We start from the raw sequence: 19,862 nt of genomic DNA, 5'->3' as shown, positions 1-19,862 counted from the left end.
CAAAATGTAAGATGCTTGCGCAATATTCAAGGTACTGTGCAAATAATATTCGTAGCATTTCGATTATTAATGAGTTGTCCACAAACCTTCAAATTAAAGGTAACGAGAGAAAGGCGGTAAAAATAGGGAACATCAAACAGGTCGTCAAATTATCCTTATTTTGCTTTTCGAATGTTCAGTTGGCGAACTGTACTTAGCTATGCGTATCATATTCAGTATACAAAATAGAAAGTAAATTGATATATATGTCCTTGATGACTAGGAAAAAAATACAAGTCCGTCTGCAATGACTTGAGTCTAAGATATTGAAATAACTGGCATTTATAAGCTAACATGACAATGCATAAATATCAGTATAGAACAAATAGTGTCTAGCTAAAACTTCCTGCATTTGCCTATGTAATGGCTCATTATAGATACTTTTATTATTATTATTATTATTAATTTTAGTTTCAAATTCAGCCAGCGATCAAGTCATCGTGATTAAGATATATACGTGTATTTTATATAATCTTTCAACATAGATATTCGGAAATTTTAACTCACAAAGTGTGTAGGTCAAATAAGTTCAATCATCAGTTTCCGTTTAAGCTGACATTTTGTTTGAGTTGAAATTAAGGGAAATAATAATATTAATATTAATATTAATAATAATAATAATAATAATAATAATAATAATAATAATAATAATAATAATAATAATAATAATAATAATAATAATAATAATAATGGGCTGATTTTTTTAATGTGTTAGAAAATATTTGACTTACGATAGTTTTCATCTGTAGGCAAAACTTGTTATAAAAGCGCTCAAATATCCATTTATTCAAGATGAAAAGACTCTTTATATTGCGTCTCGTTGATATATATATATATATACATATATTAAAGTTAATATTTCCTTTCCATGAATGCCATTTTCTATTCTCTATCTATCGTTGACATGGTTCACAGAAAAATCATAAACATCGCTACTGATAAAGTTTTTTTTTAAATATGTTTGTGTGTGTGTGTACTTTTTCAGTAGGGAAATAAGGAGAGAGTTGTTTTAATCATAGAACATGGCTATGTTTTATCTTAAATTTCCCTCCCGAGATCATAAAACTTCTCCAATCTGCAGCCATGCCTAGGAACAGTTATATATATATATATATATATATATATATATATATATATATATATATATATATATATGGTATAGTGAGAAGAGAGAGAGAGCTATGAGATAAAACTGTCTGTATTTTATTTCATTTTAAGAGAACTTGCATATGAAAGCTTGATGTGAAAACATTTTTCATTGTTTCAGGGTGTTTTGCAAGTTGTGACTTGTCATCTGACAAAAGAGGTAAATGTACAGACAGAGAGAGAAAGCGCGACAGAGCGTAGAGGCAAAGAGAGAGAGCTGCAAACTATAGTTGCAGAAATAAATTAGCTAAAAAAAAAAAAAAAAAGTCAAAATTGTTTTTACTATTTCGTTTTACAAATGGGGGAACTCAGCTAATAAAAAAAAAGGAGAGGAATATTGCGTGACTAAAAATATAAAAATAAAAAAAAGGACAAAAACATTACTGCTTTTAAATTTAGACAGTAAATCTGGCATGCTTTCATAACTAAATAGAACTGGATTTACTGCAGTTAAAGATAATTTTGTAAAAAGCGTAGAATTTTCTTTCTATACTACAGATCGTAAGCATAATCACTGTTTTAACTATTAACCTTAACGAAGATGAATGTTAATAATTAGATCCCTATTACTTACCAATTTTTGATCATACATGAAGTTTCTCTGATGACCTAGCAGTATTAGTTCTAATTTGTAGGGCTTCTTTGGAACTCTTTAGAGATCTATCAGAAAGGTTCTATTTTATCCCGCTATTTTTATTCTATCAAATCTTCAGTTATAATTCACTCGCACTTTCATCCATTTCCTTTGCCTCACTGGCGCAACCATGAAAGATTTAATTTTAGTATTTTTTTTTTTCGCAACTGTTTCAGGTAGTTCAAAAATCAGATACTCCTTTAAACTAAACTGACATAAGATAATAATAGAATACTACTAATTTAATTGTATTCCTAGAAGCTGAAAAACTATTCCAGTATTTCGGATACTTAAACTAAAAACTTCTTCAGATTCTAGGAAATACAATTGGGTGAGTACTTTTTTTTTTTTTTTTTTTTTTTAATCTTGTCAGATATATTTCATACACTCTATTCGTCTACGTCTATATAAACCAACGTAATTCATACAAATGCCTTTGCTTATACAAAATCTGATTTAGATACAATTAAGAGAAATAAATGGTGAGTTTAAGTTTCGGTACATAATTTACTATTGGGCTTAACAATAAGAGTCTTTATTGAATATCTACTTATCTTTTTCTTTCAGGGTCCCCCTCAGCCAGGACAGCCCTTCAAGTTTACTGTTGGAGAGTCCTGTGACCGAATTAAGGAGGAGTTTAATTTTTTACAAGCGCAATATCACAAGTAAGTAGTGTTATAATTTGTCCTCAAACTTTCTTACATATATAGGAATGATAAATGACTTGCTACGAAATACTTGAACTTTGATGCATTTCTAATGACGTCCAGACCATTGTGTTGTTATTATTTTAATACTATTATAATAAAACAATTACATTCTTCTGTAGAACTTAAAATCTATTACACTAAAATTCTATTGCTTCACTTATTCTGGATCTGTTTTACGTAATATTTTTACTTGCTAAAAGAAAGCGGGAAGTTAATGTAAACTTTTTAATGATTTTAATTTACATCACCAATAAATGGATATACGATTAAGTTAACGAAATGATAGCAAGTTGTAAAGCTTAGTTTTGAAAATCACAATCAAGTTGGCGTACAAGTAGCTATATGATTCTTTACATATCCTCTTTTTCTTGTGGTACAGATATGTAAAGTAGAAGTCTCCATAAATTATGAAATGGATATTTTTTGTCAAGTATTTCGTAGTCTGTTTTTGGCGATCTGTTATTCTGGTCCTTCATATCCTCCCGTTGTCTAGTTTATTGACTGCACATGTAGACGTGTGAAAAATTGAAATTCCTCACTTAGTAATAATACATTTACATACTTTACGTGTGAGTTGTCAAAATTTAGATCTTGTCATTTTATGTAATAATTACTTATCTATTGTGATTATCGTTGACAAAAGATGTAATAAAAATCGGTTCAGTTATATCAAAGTATTTGTAGATAATCGTTAACTTTCAAGTAAAATATGTTCAGCTGAAAATCAATTAATCATCTTAAATTATAACAGGATATTTGTTTTGCTCATTGGAACAGATAATAGTTACAAGTTGTCCTAAAATTTGTATTTAATAATATAAAAAATACGTATTCATCATCCAATTTATACCATTACCAGTTAAAAATTAAAAGAAAAAAAAAAGGCTCGTTTCATTAGAATTTTGCGAAAAATCAAAGAAGCAGAATTTTGTTAAAAATTTATTACACACTTTATAGTTGTTTGCAAGTTGCCCTTAACCAAACGTAGCCACTGTTGAGAAAGCTTTCCTTTGCGATGAAAAATACAGTGAAATCTGTCCAAACTGTGGGTCACGTTTGGTGATGACTACAGAAAAAGTTCGACTATACAAATGCTCGATTTATAGAATAGTGATAACATGTATGTCCTTGGTTCTACACAATGTAGCCAAATGATGCTAGCCAACTTCATGGGTAATTGCGTCATCTATGTTTAGGCGATGATTTGCTTATATACCAGTGAGAAACTTTTCACAAATATGAATTAATATTTCATAAAGTACTTGAAAGTAGCGACATGAAAAATATGATTAAGAATCTCGTTAGAAACATGTGGCGATTTCATACCAATTTGGGACGGATTAAATGAGTTGTTTGCATTTTATGTGTTATGTTTCTTAAGTCCGGAAAGAGCATAGAGGAATGAAGGATATCAGATAACAACCAACCATAGAAGTTAGAATTAAGTGTGCATATGCGCCAAGTACACTGCAAATTAATTTTTGTTTTTTTGTTGCCCTAAGTATATAATACCAAAAAAAGAAAGAGAAAAGAAGAAAGTGTGAGTCATATAAAATATGTTCAAAATATGTAAGGATTAAAAATAATTAGAAATTTGGAGTCAAACATAAATATCATGTTTTAGTAATTGATGAAATTTGTGAATTTCAATTCTTTTAAGACTTCTTAGGATATGTTATTGTAGCTTTTCTTCTAAACTTTTTAAAAATGTTTCATTTAGATTATTAAACTTCCGTCGTTTTGCTTTTTTTTTTCCGACCATCATTGATTTTATTTTCGCACTACAAACCTTGATGTACAAAGCAACAAGAAAAGTAAACTTTCTGTTGTAGATACAACTATAAAATACAGTTTCATCAATCGATGTTAAACCAATTAAATTACTGTGTTTTTCTTTAATATTTGAAATTTTAAACTTTTTGTATATTTGCTTATTAGTAAATTGTATCAATTTATGTAATTGTTTTTGCATGTAAGAGTGAAAATTCACAGTATAGTAGTATGCTAGCATCATCATTATAATACGAAAACATCTCATGTAAAAAAAAACACGATAATATATTTGTGGCTAAAGAGTGGAACGATATTATCATGAATATGAGATTGAGTGTTAATATAATTATACTGTTTATTTAGAGAAAAAAAGTTACACAAATTAATTATAATACATACAGTATAATTGTATGTTGATGAATCCATTAATCTGTGCATTGTTTATTATTCTTATCTTCTATTGCTCTATTACAATTTATGAACAAATGTTATTACAATACCTTAGCATTTGTTTTTCACATCCCAATAGTCATTTTACATTAAGTAATGCGATCTTCATGTGTCGAATTTTAATTCGTTATTATATAATTTTTATTTTAAAATTTAAAATATTTAACAAAATAATGTACATTGTAAATACCAGGATTCATGCGTTCAAGTATTCACAGTTTTTGAAAGCTAAACGCAAAGTACATAGTATCATTGTGCATTATTATACAATTACATACTAAATAGAACACACTTTTCCTCTGTGTGAAAGATCTATCTAGTAAGTAGACCTACATAAAAATTCCTAAAAATAACTTGGAGAAGATAGTGTGTACATGTAATACTTTTAAAGTAAAACAGTTTAACTGAATAACAGGAAAACTTTTCTCTTTTAATTTTCCGTTGTAAGAGCTTCATTATGGTATAGATTTTTTATAAGTGTAGGAATTTTTGGTTTGATAGCCTAGTAGATAATATATCATTTTGGGGGGAGAGGAAGCGTTATGTAAAGAAATCGCTCTACAAGGAAATATAGAAAACACAAAGTACATTCTGGTAATCCGTAGTCATTTTCGTTGAACCAGTGAAAATACTGTAATATATACCAGTATATAATAAAACTTAAAGGTACGATGCCCCCTCCCCCGACTAGTCAAGTAGTGACTAGCACGAACACCTTTGATACGCGGGATTCCAGGTATGATTCCCGGTGAGAAAGCCTTGATATTTGAACTCAGTACAGTGATTTGTAATCCATCTTAAACTATTAGGTACACGTAAGAGTGCCAATTTTTCAGACGAGAAAAGGAAAATCTTTAGCGATATGTGACATAGCTATGTAGTTACATCGGTAAATCTGACATGGGAGATGGGCAGTATACATGTCTTACATGGTATGTACATGAGGGTTGTATAGAACGTTAGTTGGAAAGCCGGGAGGAAAATAACCTATGAGAAGGCCAGAGGCATAATGAATTGGATTAATTACAGGATAGGAATTATTTTTTCCCGCAATGTTACACTTACGTTTCTTTAAGCAGTAGAATTAGCTTCCTACCTTTCTTTTCCTCAGAAGCTTTGGAATCACAAGGAAAAACAACTCAGTCACTCGATCTTGTACTAGATTAATGGTTTCCCGTAAGAATAGTTGTAGAAGACAAGACCTCATAATGTTGATTTTTGTAAAACCATCTGTAATACATAAGAAATATTTAGAAAATAGTTAGTCTGTTGATTGCACGGTTGAAAGCATAAATGCTGGATTGTTGTAACAATACCTTCAGAATAATTCAATAAATTTGAATTAAGATTTCTTGACTTAGAAAGAACATAATTCTGCATATGTTAACTAAATCTGAATTCATATTTATCAGCTCTTCTCCCTCCCTTATTGATTTTTTTTTTTTAATCTAGCAGTGGGAAAGAAATTTCTGCTTTCGACTATATCTATAAGTAACTAACTGTAAGGCCTATGAAACCCGAAGGTTCAATGCCATGTTCACAAAAGCTCTCCACTGACTTCTATTGTTAGCCAACTGGATCCAATTTCTACTTTTGTTTCCTATTTCTGCGAAGTCTTTTCATTTGCATCTAGGTCTTCCTAATGGTCGTTTTCCACTTGGTCTTCTTCCTTTCTTCCTTCCTGTACCTACAAATATTTTTTTCCACATCTTGTAATCGAAGAATATTGTAATTAACAATTTCCACATCTTGTAATTAACAATTTATTTTTCTCTTTTTGTATGAAATAGAAATGAACTGAAATAAGCGTGACATTTCTGTAATAAGATGCTTTGGTCTTGTATAAGAAAATAACCTAATATTATACAGAATAGCATAAATTGTAAACAGAACAATAACTTTTTTCAATGTATAAAAATTAAAAGAAACAAGAAAAAATCCTAACTAGTACTAAGAACACGTATGAGGATAACCTTGGAACTGTGGCTGAATGTTCTTAGGAGTAAAAAAAAAAAAATCTTGTTGGCCTGCTCGTGTAAAGATAGTTTAACATGATGTGTATTGTTATTATTGTTATTACTAAAAATAAAAAAAATAAAAAAACTTGCTTTGTATGTTCTTGGGAGGGGTAGGGACAATCGTGTGTAAGCGTTGTTTGTACTCGGAAATGTCAATCGATGCTTGTTCCACTTGGTTGATGCCTTTTACACAAACAGGCCACTGCGCTCTAGGTATTTGCGTGATTACATGCTCTTAGCGCGAGTGAAGGAAAAAAGAGAGAAAGAAAGCATCAAGTTAATACATTAAAAAAAAAAAAAAGAATTAGGAATGAGTTATGACCGACGGTGTGTATTTAATTGTGAATACAGACTTGTTTTCAACATGTCCACTTCACCATGTTTCGTTTCCTGTTATTTTTTTTTTCCAAGGATACTTTTTTCTCTTTATCTAACGTAATAGTTTTCCCCTCCTCTTTTTACTTCTTAACTTCATCTTCACGCTTTCAGAAGATTAAGCGAGAATTTCCTTTCGAAGAACAAGAAATTGTTGGAGTGTTGCCAGTTTAATGTTTTAACTTTCGTACCTGTAACTTATCCAAACAATGATTCACTTTATCATAAGAGACCGGATTTTTACAAGTTGACATTCAGTTGTTTTTCTTTTCCTTTTGTGTACAAATCGTGATGCTTTATGATAATACTAGATATAATTAATTCACATTTTTAATAAAGAAAGAGACTGCTTTGAATACCTATTAGATATAGTAGATTTATATATACACTCGGGACATTATCAAAGTAAATTAATGGTAAGCTTAAGGCATTGACAATGAGTTTTTACTTGGGTATTTGGTTTTTCATTATTTACTAGGAAACTGCCAAAATTTTAGTAATTTCTAGAAGGCGAGAAGTAGTGTTCTGTATGGTTAAAGTTTACTGAAGCGAAACTCATTCGAAAAAGAGATGAAATGTATTAATAACAATAATAAAGTGCGTCCTCCTAACTTATCTCGTAGTACATGTCTTCTGACTTCAATTTTGTGTTTTAAAATCTTTAAGCAGACATCTCTACGTAGTTTCAGACATGCTTTAGTCTAGATGATCGAACTTCGCACTTCTTTATAAAGAATAATTTTACTGACTTGAAAATAATATTGGAAAGTGAAAACAATAATGTAATAACTGAGGGCAGACGCTGATTAAGTTTTCGAGAACTTAGTTTTCTCGTGTAGAAATTGCAACCTTATAGAAATTTCGATGTGTGCTATACACATGTTATGGAATACAGTATACTTGTATAATAAAAGAAGCAGTTTTATACTCGATCCTTTTGGTGAATGTAGTTCTGCAGTGTTTCTTCAGTTTAGTTGTTGGAAATGACAAGACACAGCTGTTATTCCTATGAGAAAAATATTTTAAGTTCAAGTGCACCCGGAGTATCTTTGTAGATTATACTTACATTCGGATTCATATGCGCTCAGTTTTGTATATAGAGGTGATTCGTCGATTAACAATCAATTCTTCTTTTTAGCTTGTCTTTCAAATTCACGTTTGAAACTGTCAGTTTTTCTATCTTTCTTAGGTATTTTCCACGAAAAGAAAACTGAAATTTCAAGAGTAAATAAAATACTGTTAAAATAGAACTTAAAATACTGGTAAAAAAGAAAGAAAACAATGTTTTAAGTTCTTTTTAATACTCTGAAGTACTGAAAAGTTAATATCGTATAATAGCATGTGTTTTTTTATCAAATATAGATATTGACTAGTAACGTCATATGCAATACGACGATACACACAAAACATTACCTGAAATAGTTTGAAGTATAATGCGACAATATTATCATCTATAACTGATGGTCCATGCTATGACCATAACGTCAATTGATGTCGCAGTTGAATATCTGTTGCAAATATAGTGAACGAAAAGCTTACTTGGAGAAGTAAACAATATGGGCTATTTGAAAGAGAGAAATTTTATTCTATTTTATGCATATTTAATGTCAAGGAAGAAAACAGTTCGTCAGAAAATTACAAACAGTAAATGCTGATGTTATAGATAACATAGTAATAACACTGAGTATCCAAAGGTCCATTTTCATTGCTTGTGCCACTGTGTGTAGTGTAAATAGATGAATACCAGTATTTTACCTGAGTGCCCAGATTTACCTGAGATTTTGCAGACGTGAACGAACATCATATGTAAGGATATTTAGATACCATTTAACAAGGATATTTAGCCACTATATTCTTGAAAAAAAAAAAAAGAGCTTGATTGGTTATGTCTGTTTAAATAATGGAAGTAGTGAATTTCGTATTTCAATAATTTTGTAAAATTTATATTATTATTATTATTATTATTATTATTATTATTATTATTATTATTATTATTATTATTATTATTATTATTATTATTATCATCATTTTACATTACAAATACTGTATATCCAGTAATGGAACCCACGATGTCGATCTTAAATTATTTTTCATCTTCCGCAAATCATATCTTTCCAGTAGAATAGTAGAAATCAATATCCTAGTATATAAAAATTCAAATTTAAGGACATCATTTAATATATATCTATATATCTACACTATATCTATATCTATCTATCTAATATAATATGGATCCAATTTCAGAATGTGCAATCTAATAAACAAATATTATTGTGAGACATGCACTTCATTCCACTTTGTACTGCTAAGAGTGAGCAGCTAGCAGTTAAGGAGAATCGTTGACTGGAAAACATAGATTTTCCTCTGTGCTTGATTATCATGTAAACAAATCTATGATTAGTGTGCAGCGACATTTCCGTACCAAATATCGGAGAGATCCACGTACAGAGAAGGCCATTCGTAAGTGGTATGAACATTTTAGAGATTCGGGCAGTGCATCACAGCAGCCATTGCTGATGTGGATCACATGCTACAAAAAGTTTGGCAGGAGAGAGACTATCGGCTTGATGTTTGCCATGTTACGCGAGGTGCTTACATTTGTGATATGTTTGAAGAAAATTTTGATAGTTTACCTTTCTTAATACATGTCTCATAGTAACATATGTGTATTAGACTGCACAGAATAAATATCTGAAGTTAGGTCCATCATTTTGACTTACTCTATATATGATATATATTATAATAAATTAATATTTTAAAATTATACTGCAAGGAAAATGATACTTGAAAATTGGTTTCAAGATGTCGATGCTTGGTATTGGCAACACTGTTGAGAAGCAGATGTTTGTGGTAGCTAATGCTATATGTTAAAAAGCAAAAAGACAGAAAAGAGTGGACTTTCAATCTGTGAATAGCCGTGTTGTTCAAATTTGGCCCTCAGGTTTTTCTTCTCTCCTCCTCCTTCCATTAGTAAGAAACCAGTTTCTTTTATGTTGTCTTTCTTTTTTTTAACGTTCGTTACATTTTTTAAGAAGTTCTTTTTTTCCTGTTCGTAGTTGTTCTTTGTTTTGCTTTTGTAGCTAAGGGCAATCAGCTATGTCACGTAACGTGTGGCTCCTCCCCTATAATAGCCACTTAGGATAATCATATGTATTTTTATTGTTCGCTTTTGGGATCTCACGGAATGTATGACCTTCGGGTGGAATTGTAGGGGCGGAAGTGGGGAAACGAGAATGGGTTAATGTAATGCACCGTTGGGCACTTACTCATTCTCTCTCTCTCTCTCCTTCTCGCCTCCCGCACCACTTTCCAGCCTCTATTATAAACTTCTAACCCACAATTACCACTGATGGACTTGAGGCTCTTTCAGAGCTATCAATTCGCATTCTGATCGACGCTGGTAGCATCTCTTTTGCAACTCAGTTTTCTTGCCGCCAACTTCCTCTCCCCTAGTTTTCATGTTCCATGTTTGTCTTCCATAACTCTACTGCCTTTATTCTATTATTATTCTTTTTTTGTAACAAAATATACGTGCAGAAAGATCTAATAATACTAATGCTGAAATAACTCATGGTTTTAAAAAGCTTTAGGCTACAAAATTAATATACATGAAAAAAGACTTGTTAATTTGTAATGTGTTATCATTAAAGTAATACACTTAAAAAAAAAAAAAAAACTTTTTTTTTTCTATAGAGCGAGATCTTTCAAAATGATACATTTATATTTTCTTGTTTGTTACAGTATGTTATTAACATACATATTGAAACTAGTCAGGATTTCTGTTGTTTATGAAGACATACTGCATTTTTTTTTTTAATTTCAATGTTAGAGTGGACATACATCCCGATTAATCGAAATTGTTCTGTTTTGAAAACAAAATATCCTGATTTTTCTTAATTTTTTGGTCACTACAACACCATAATTGTTTTATTGTAATATAATTATATGTTCAGTATGAAACATTGATCTATTGTTTCCAACTGCACTGTTTTGTTTCACAATTTCATTTTGCAATACTCTATTATAACTGTGAAGTTATAAATTCATTCCTAAATAAGTTTCTGATTCGTTTTTTTTTTTTTTTTTCAAGCTCCCACTTCTAACTATTGAAGTATTATGCTCACCATTTTCAATATTGATTTGCTTTTGCTCGGCAATTCTTTAAATCTTTTTATTCAAAGATTATATAGTAAAAGGACAAAAGTATCACCAAGATTGTCAATTGTTTTGTTGTCCACGGAACATTTTCTTCATTTTTCAGAAAGATTATTTTAGTATGTGATACTTATCTTGCTGTTCACAATAAGCTCATGAAAGATGATATAATAACAATAAAAATAGATTGATAAACAAATTATAGTATTTACATAAAAGTTCAGTTTAAATAGGAGCAAGTTACAGACTTCAGAGTACTTTAACAGGTTTAAGCTGTATTTGCATTTTAATTGTTTATCGAAATATGTTTAATAGTATTCATTTTTTTTTTTTTTTAAGGAAGAAACGAGACTGAATGGATCGTAAAGGATGACAGATAAGTCAAACTTCAAAATTTTAAGGATTTGGCTTATCTGTTTCGCTGTCATTTTCTACCTAGTTTTATAAAATCTTGCGGAAGAGTCGTAACTAAAATTTTTCTGCGTAATTTAGTAATTATAAACTATTATTTAGGGAAATAGTTTGTGTTTTTGGTGTTTCTCCACTGAAATAAAAAAAAAGGAAAAAGAAAAACTTCACACATAATAGCCTTAGACAACAAATTAGAATGAAACGAAACCATCTGAAAACATTGGCTAGGTACCAAGTAGTGTTCAGTACTTGCAAGAAATGATACTTGAACGTTACATGACATTTCTAAAATCCTAAATGCCATGTAAATTATAGAATATTGACATATGAATGAATATTAGACTTTCACTGATAAAATATAGTTATGATTGTTTAATGGAAAGGATCGGCCCTAGGCAATTTGCCATCCAGCACAATGCTTCGTTTGCTACTTATTATTCCATAGAAATAGCTCATACGCGCCTTTGGCCCAGAGACCTGGCGTGAGTCCATGTAGTTCGGATCCCACATTAAGCTGTAGATAGGTCCACGTCTCATGCAGCCTCCGCTCAGAAAGGGACTCTAAACGTAAAAACCAACTAATCTTTCCTAAGAGGAGCACATCTTAAAAGCCACGATTTTAAGTAGTTTACCTCATCATAATATTCGTAACGGGAATGGAGTATATACTTAACAAAATGGTACGTTTTATATGTTTGTGAACAGTGCCTTTCGACAGTGAGATATCGGAAATAACAAGCTTTAGAAACGTGCCGTTTTCGCTGGATTCCAAATTTTGTTTAGGTTTGCTTTTTTTAGAGTGCCGTTATTTGTTGTTCAATGTTTTACGGGTCGATTTGAACCCATAAGATTATATAACATAATTGCTAGGGCGATGCTGAGATTGATATCCTTGTGTTAGACAACCAGCAGAAGAGCTACGTATAGCAAGCTGAAGGACATTTTGCTTTAATCTTAATGACACCTACTGCACATTGGCAACTTCAAAGGCCTGTGTTTTCTTGTTTTATAAAAAAAAAAAAAAATGTTACAATTGCAAATTCTTTCATCTATAGCATTTCATTCCTTTTTTGAGTCCCTCTCGTCCTTCACTTGTCTGTGAGGGGTATGTACACATGTAGTAAGGAAGTGAAAAGAAGATTCATGCTCATAATAGAATAATGTGCTGCGTAGACATCACAGGTTCCGTTAGTTATAGTTTCAAATTCAAAGAAAACATTAGTGTGCTTAGATTCAGCGTATTTCAGGAAACATTCATGAACATGTTGGCTATGTTAGAGTTACGTCTGTTCAGATGGTAAAATAGTTGTTTAGCTTAGATTATTGGTCGGGCCGAGTTGAGTAAGTGAGACTAGATTGATGACAGAGTCATCATCATAGGTGTTGGTTGTGGTCCAAGCCTGTATTTTAGGGTTGCCACTTTTTTGAAATCACTCTTAATTTCAGTGGGCAGTTACAAGTTTTTGTCCATTTCAGTACGATTTGAATGTTATTTCACTCGGCTTTTTATATTACAGAATTAAATGCTTTTCACTCCCGCCCCCTCCCTGTTATGTTCATTACAAAGATTGTTCCAATCAATTGTATGGAACTGGGTCCTACTCTTAATATTTCACGTAGTAGCTTCGAAATTATGCGTCATGTCGATTATTCTGTCCGAAGGCAAGTTCTAGCGTATTTACTAGCATAATTAAACCAGATGTTTAATGCTAGAGGATAGCAGGAGAGTGGTTATTTCCTTTCTTTTGTAGTGCAAAAGGATGTGTGGAGAACGGAAAATAGGTAGTTGAATGAAGAAATAGGATGAGGATTAGGAATACCGAATAAGCATAGAACACAATATTTTTCCGATATTGCTTCCGATTTTCCGATCGTAAAATTGTAATATTAGGAATGTATAACAATGAAAAATGTGTCTTAACGTTTATGGTAGCATTTTCAAGTGTGTTTTATTGAGTACTTGTGCATTGTATTTTTTTTTTTTTCTTTTTCAAGTAATAACGAAAAAGAAATGGGCTTAGAGAGAACAGTGTCGCGAGGAACAAAGATAGATTTCTTTCTTGGCTGTTTTACAGGAGAACCAACCTCATAAGATATATATGTATACACATTATGTAGCTGCTGTATGATTTATTTTTACGATACGTTCACATATATGTAAGAGACCACCATTCATGTCTAATACATTGGATTTCCTAGTGTTATTTACGCGTGCACGTGTCCAGGTAGAACAGGTGGCAGTGAGGCTATGACGTCACAGCGATAGTGAGTGAGTATATGTAGCGATGTATGTGTGTGTGGTCGGCAGCATTGTTGTGGCTACACGGTGCTGGCATTGACACTGCCTTTGGAAGGGCGCCAGTTCTCGGAACACGAGGTGATCAGCAGTAAATGGACTGGGTTGGGTAGTTTCCTTCCCACACGCAGCTGACGGAGGAATATTATTCGAAAGGCTGTTTTATCGTCTGTAATGAAACTTGTTCGCTCACAACATTTACTTTCTTTTTTTTTCTAATTAGAAAAAGAAAAAAGAGAAAGGGGAGGAGTGAAGAAGTTAAAAATGTCGAAGATGAAGAAAGAATGAAAGTTAACACTGTTTTTGTTTCATATTAAAAGGATTTAGTTCTTTTTGCATTACAATATTAAAAATTTTTATAAAACAGATTTCGATTTGTTCTTTTTTTTTTAACATTTTACTGCAACAAGTAGGCTAATTAATTTTCATTTTCTCTCAGATTCCTTAGCCTACCATAATTGATAGATCTATCTATAAACTAAAATGATTAACAGTATTCATAATTTATGGGTTTTGCCAGTATATCTTTCGTTAAATTTCCGTGCAATGCATTGAAGTCAAAGGAAGAATGCCACATATATATATATTTTTTTTCTCTCTTTCATTCATTATTGATCTGCTTAGTTTATATATACTTCGTCTATAAGTAAAACAAATCTAAGATAGTCAAAGAATTCCAAGATCGACCCATGTGAAGAATATTTCTGTTGCCATTTTTCATTCTTATTGCGTTAGTACCAGAATTAGCCTGGTCGGATGCCTAAGCAGGTTGTATGTTTATGAACAACATAATCTGAAGGAAAGAAGAAGAAAAAACTGCATCAATTTTACTCGTGATGAAAGTAAAATATTGACAACTTATATTAGAAACGCATCATCGCTGCATAGTGAACGTTGTTACCTACGTTCTGGGAGACCTAGGTTCCATTCTCAGTGAGAACTCGTGTGGTTTGAGTTCCACGTTTATTGCACTGCACGTCTTGCATACTTTCGATACTGAAAAGAGTCTTAAACTCAAAATAAACAAAAATTGATACACACAACAAAAGTACTTAGGATTATTTAGAAGTGGATTGTTAAAAAAAAATCATTACATGAAAGAAATTACCAACATTTTAAAATATTTATTACATTTATCATATATATGGATTATTTGATAACAGCCATACTGTAGAGACTTAAAACTGAGACGAAATACCTTTCTGTCGTAGTAACCACCAGTGTGCGTGTTGGACTTTTAGAAAACAATGTTGTCCATTCATTTATAGTGTCCCCATCTAGTAAAGAAATCATGATGCCAAGAACAGTTCGAAATACATTATATTCAATATAATGACCGGGTAGGTATTGAAGCACTAGCTGTTCCGAATGTAGAATATTGTAAACAGTTCGCTATCTGTAAATATTATGATGACACGTAGTTTTAACTTATCAACAAGTTTGTCTACAGTGCGATTTTTGTTTCTTAGTTTTTCTTTTGCCATAGACGATAAATTATCTTATCCTTGCTCGTCTTGGATAAACTAATCATTCACATGGAAAGTTCGAAATTATCTACGAACTTCATTGATTTACAATACTATATTATATTTGAAAGAATTAACATTTCTTTTGAATTTAAAGAGGAAATAAACCATAGTTTTGCATCGTGATGTCTATACACTATCAACAGTGTTTTAAAAAAATACTAATATAAATTATAAATACATTTAATTCTATGTAAGGATGAATTTTTATTTTACATTGTAATTTTTTTCCTGGATGCCTTTTAATAACAGTAAAGACGTGACATTCGATTCCACTACAACACCAGAAGTATGTACCTAGCACCAATATTGTGGGGAGGTGGGTGGAGTGGCAAGAGAATTTCTGTAAATCTACCAAAACTTAATGAGTATAAAGTCTAGAATATTATATCGTTGTATTTGAAGAGCTTCCTCTCCCACTCTTGAAACCGAACACAGACTACATTAATTAGAAACTGAACATCGACTATGTTAGTAGAATCCATAGTGTACAGTTTTTAACTGGAAATTTCGGTAACTCTCTAGCTATTAATATTGGTTTTAAAATATAACATGAAATAAATAATATTATGTACTTTGACTATTGGGATGGCCCTATCTTGGGTTTTTCGTCTTTTCGTCAGAACTCTTCCTCAAACTTTGCTATCTTTTTTCCTCTTTTCGTAGCCTTAAACTGGAGTGCGAAAAGCTAGCGAGTGAGAAAATAGAGATTCAAAGGCATTATGTTATGGTGAGTACAGAGGGTATTAAGTGTGTTGTTAGGATGTTCGCTTGTGCAACTTGAAGACAGGCAAATTTTGAAGGATTAATAAAATAAAATAGACACAATGTAATCTTACTATCGTAGCTGAGAAAATGAAGAACCAGTTTGAAGTGGATGCTGCTAAACGAAATTTTGCCTATCTACTTTGTGCACAGGAGACTTCCTAAACTTGCCATAACCCCTGGTGTTAGTGTGGTTTGTGGTGAAAGGTTTATTTTCGTTTTTGTTTTGTGTGTGTGTTTATTTATTGTGCATTCGTGATATGACGTAGGTTAAGTTAAACAATCTGTAGAAGAAAACAGTTATTAATTTTCCATTATGTCTAAGTAAAATAATTCGTTATTATTTTTTATTTTTTTTTAAAAAAAGAATGTATTCTTAGGAGAAAACTTAACACAAAAATATTCCACATAATTGGTAAGGTGTTCTGAATATCTTCAGAAATGGACTGATCATTTAAGAAGAGAAGACTTACAATATGTAAAATACACATAAAACTAAGGTATTCGTTTTACTTACAGCCATTAGACTAATAGGACATTCACCTAGCAAGCGGATGGCCAAGTTTCAATTTCTAGTCTCTGCCAAAAGCAGTACCAGTATTTTCTTATTCTTATTAAATTGGAAGTACAATGCAGAGATAACTTCAATTTACTAATCCTACTTTCGTCACATCTAACCATTATATGGTTTAATCAGAATTAGAATGTGTATTTTGACCAGTACTATGGCCTTTTTCCAGTGAAAGAAACTTTCGAAAAATGTGGCTACACTATAGTGACGATATACTAAAATAAAGGCTGATATCGATATAATTGTTGCGATACAGTCAAACTCCGATACATTGTGCAAATAAAATATACATATAAGAATAAAAGAGATTAAAAAATGGGCAGATGTTACAGGGCAGAGTTTAATGGTAAATGTAAACATATATAAAATTCAAGTGATTAAGTTGTGAAAGAAAGACTAATAAACGAAACACTTTTATATTGATAACCTAATGCCAATTCGTGACCTGAATCTAGTTGATCTAAAACAACACGGAGCGAAGAGCATGGCCTTGTTTATAAAAGAGACGAGCAAAATGTCCAGTAATTGGATTGTTTTAACATACAAAACGCGATAATGGGCGAATGAAGTCTTATCAATGTGAATACGCATTTTCTTGCAGTCGGTTTGCCAATTGCGATCACTAGTAAATGTTTCCCTGATTAACTTGTGTTAATCGATCTCGTTTTCCCATGCGTTTCACAATGTTTTCGTACTTGTATTTGTGTGTATGTTCATTACGAATGAAAGGACCGATCAAACCGAGTTTCAATGTAGGCCACCAACCAATGCCGTGCCATGTAAATGCAATGTTTCGTGCACATGTGAAGAGTTTGCTATTGAATTTAATTTAGTTTATGTTGCTTTGCGTTTTTTTTTCTTTCTTTCTAGTTTCACGTTTTGTATTTGCGTTTGCGTTTTTTCAAGCATTAATAGTGATGCATTTGTAGCATCGTACATAATGAATATTTCGGCGAAAGCTGAAATAAAACGCATCAATTAGGAAAAGAAAATTTGATTGGAATACCTGTTTATATAATAATACGTAAAATAATGTATTTTCTGGAAATGAAAAATAAATATTACAAATTCGTACTACCAACGTTTATTACAGTGACCTTGAAGTAGAGATGCAAGAGCTCATAAAAAAACGGCTTCTTGAAAAAGATTAAAACAAAGGGAAATTTTGGGCTTTCTTTAAATAAATATTTAAATTTTAGTGGAAGCATAACAGTATGTCCCATTATAACACAAAAGTACATTTCATTACTGCATACTGAAGAGAAAATCCTGAATAAATTCAAAAAGCAAAGAAAGTCGGTCATTCAATAAAAAATTGCAAATCAGTGGACGCAGTGGGCTTTCTGGTTCCAACGAATTGTTTATAGCGCTGTTAGATTAACGTTACACGACAAAGATGTTTTTGTAAAACGTTTAATAGTGTTAACAATAGCTATTCTGAAAGCGAAGTAGGTTTCGTGAATCAAAATTATCGTTTAAAATTTTTGAATGAACTAAAACTTCATTGTAACTATATAAAACATTTATTGAGGCTGGGCTATTAACATTCGAAGGGAAGAAGGTTTAAATTGTCATAAAAACATATAACAGTAAAGAAAGAAGGAATGCTGTAATTAATGATGTTAAACTAACATTATACCCAACATAGCTTTAATTTTGTAAACTGAACACTCTCAAGCTCAGAGTAAAACATTTGCCGAATGGAAAACAAGATGTGAGCAAGATTTTATACCAGGACAAAAAGTTTTGTATGTTTCCCTGTTTATTGTACGTTTTTCTTACTTCTCACATTGAATTTAGACAAGCAATAAAACACATATCAAAATGTACAACACCCTGATAATACTTGAAAAAAAAAAAAAAATATCAGGCAACCAAAACGACATTTATGAGACGTGGGTTTCATAACTTACACTTTATAGGTGAAACTTCAGTTCCAGTTTGAAAACCAATCAAGACAAATTCTGGATTGAACTTAGAAGTCACAAGTACTGGATGTTTATAATCACTAGATAGGATAGGATTCACTTTCTTCATTGTAGAGTTCACTTCAGGGAAACAAAAGCGACACTTGATTAAGGAAGTCTAAAAACTAAAATTCCCCTGCTTTTCTTTTTTCTTTTCTTTTTTTTAAAATGAAAATGCACACAAACAGAAATTTTCAGTTTTGTAAAATTGTAAACACTTTAGAGTGGACTGGGAACCAAAGAAATGCTGTATCGATTAGTTTGACAGAAACAACAGCATTATCTGATTAGTTAATAAGCCATTTAAATTATCAGCAGTTTTTTCCTGCTTGAAAATAAAACCCACTCTATTAAACGGATCTTTAAATTGTCTTTAAAGGAAGCTATATGACTGATCGTCTTGTAAACTTGCATGATTTATTGCAAATTATTATTATTATTTTAAAGCTTACAGTTTTGTTAGCAACCTAAGTCATATCACGAGGTACAGTGTTATTGTTTGGTTAATTATTTGACTAACCTCGCATTTAAGTGTTAATATATGTTATTACATGTGTTTGTATGTTGATGCATACTTGCATCGTGTATTAAACTATTTTTTTCTTTATATTCATGTGAAATTTCGTTTCGACATTTATTTCAGTTTAAAAATGGAGTGTGAAAAATTAGCGCAAGAGAAAACTGAAATGCAAAGGCACTATGTGATGGTGAGTAGTATTGTAAAATGAAGAAGGAAAAAGACTATCGACTGCCTCCTATTTTGGCAAAGATATATTTATATATATAGTAGTTGTTGTTGATTTTCCCCTTTTGATTGTAGATTTAATACTGGTACTATTAGTTTATTCATGTTACATAAATAACTTTATCAAACGTAAAGGAAACAGAAGGGAAACGGGACTTGTATTACGAAAAAAGAAAAAGATAGAACAAATACCTTACTGCCGTCTATTTGTAAACCACTTTTCTTTATTCTTTCGTTTTGAAAGAAGACATCAAATGGCAGTCTATTGCACTGTTAAATTC

At 31.3% G+C, this 19,862-nt stretch overlaps 1 protein-coding gene across 5 annotated transcripts in view; it reads left to right on the top strand.

Annotated features, from left to right (window-relative positions):
- The window catches only part of LOC145666637 (transducin-like enhancer protein 4), a 355,168-nt gene that overhangs the window by 95,929 nt on the left and 239,377 nt on the right, over window positions 1-19,862 (top strand). For 4 of the 5 annotated variants that reach the window (XM_081734087.1, XM_081734089.1, XM_081734086.1 and 1 more), the window contains exons 2-3: window positions 2,387-2,484; window positions 19,480-19,543. In XM_081734087.1, the coding sequence (XP_081590213.1) occupies window positions 2,387-2,484; window positions 19,480-19,543 (162 nt within the window). Of the gene's footprint in view, window positions 1-2,386; window positions 2,485-16,199; window positions 16,264-19,479; window positions 19,544-19,862 lie in introns of all 5 variants that reach the window. The other variant, XM_081734085.1, reaches the window with a different exon arrangement.

This window comes from Thermobia domestica, chromosome 12, assembly GCF_964235325.1.
Source record: "Thermobia domestica chromosome 12, izTheDome1.hap1.1, whole genome shotgun sequence".
Taxonomy (NCBI): domain Eukaryota; kingdom Metazoa; phylum Arthropoda; class Insecta; order Zygentoma; family Lepismatidae; genus Thermobia; species Thermobia domestica.
Note: the sequence above shows the minus strand (reverse complement) of the source record. Positions and strands in the feature narration are given on the sequence as shown.